Source organism: Eimeria mitis, genomic scaffold (assembly GCF_000499745.2).
Source record: "Eimeria mitis Houghton genomic scaffold, Emh_scaff117, whole genome shotgun sequence".
NCBI classification, from domain to species: Eukaryota; Apicomplexa; class Conoidasida; order Eucoccidiorida; family Eimeriidae; genus Eimeria; species Eimeria mitis.
The window spans coordinates 10,832-11,825 of NW_013567995.1; the positions used below are offsets into that span (position 1 = coordinate 10,832).

Here is a 994-nt window from a genome sequence, read left to right on the forward strand (position 1 = left end):
GAAAGAGACAGAGAGAGACAGAGAGAGAAACAGAGACAGAAAAAGGGAGAGAGACAGAGAAAGAGAGAGACAGAGACAGAGAGAGACAGACAGAGACAGAGAGAGAGACAGAAACAGAGAGAGACAGAGAGACAGACACAGAGAGAGACAGATAGAGACAAAGACAGAGAGAGACAGATACAGAAACAGAAAGAGACAGACAGAGACAGAGGGAGACAGAGAGAGACAGACGGAGACAAAGACAGAGAGAGACAGAGAGAGAAACAAAGGCAGGAGAAACAATCAGAGAGAGACAGAGAAAGAGACAGAGACACAGAGAGAGACAAATACAAAGAAACGAAAACAAAGACAGAGACAGAGAGAGAGACAGAGTAAAAGAAACAGAGACAGAGAGAAAGAGACAAAGACAAAGACAAAGAGACAAAGACAAAGAGACAAAGACAAAGGCAGAGACACAGAGTAAAAGAAACAGGGACAGAGAAAGACAAAGACAAAGAGACGAAGACAAAGACAAAGATAGAGACAGAGTAAAAGAAACAGAGACAGAGAGAGAGAGACAAAGCCACAGAGACAAAGACAGAGAGACAAAGACAAAGAGACAAAGACAAAGACAGAGAGAGATAAAAGAAACAAAGACAGAGAGACAGAGAGAGAGACATAAAAAGAAAGAAACATAAAAACAAAGAGAAAGACAAAACAAAGACAAGGATATATAAAAACAAAAACAAAGACAAAGACAAAGACAGAGAGATATAAATATAAAGACAGAAGACACACAGACAAAGACAAAGAGAAAACAGCAGCACCAAACGGAGACAGGAGACACAACGCAGCGGGATGCATAAACAACAAACAGGGTTTAGGGTTTAGGGTTTAGGGTTTGGGGTTTAGGGTTTAGGGTTTAGGGTTTGGGGTTTATTAAGGAGGGCTATCAAGCGGAGACACCCCAGCAGCTAACTGTCTCCGTATGCTGCTGCTGCTTTGCTGCTGCAGC

At 42.2% G+C, this 994-nt stretch overlaps 1 protein-coding gene across 1 annotated transcript in view; it reads left to right on the top strand.

The window, feature by feature from the left end:
* Positions 1-837: 837 nt before the first annotated feature.
* EMH_0085680 (uncharacterized protein) overlaps positions 838-994 on the top strand; it is a gene marked incomplete at both ends in the record, with an annotated part of 2,795 nt that continues 2,638 nt past the window's right edge. The window contains one exon of the mRNA XM_013494468.1: positions 838-864. Coding sequence (XP_013349922.1) covers positions 838-864 — 27 coding nt within the window. The remainder of the gene's footprint in view (positions 865-994) is intronic.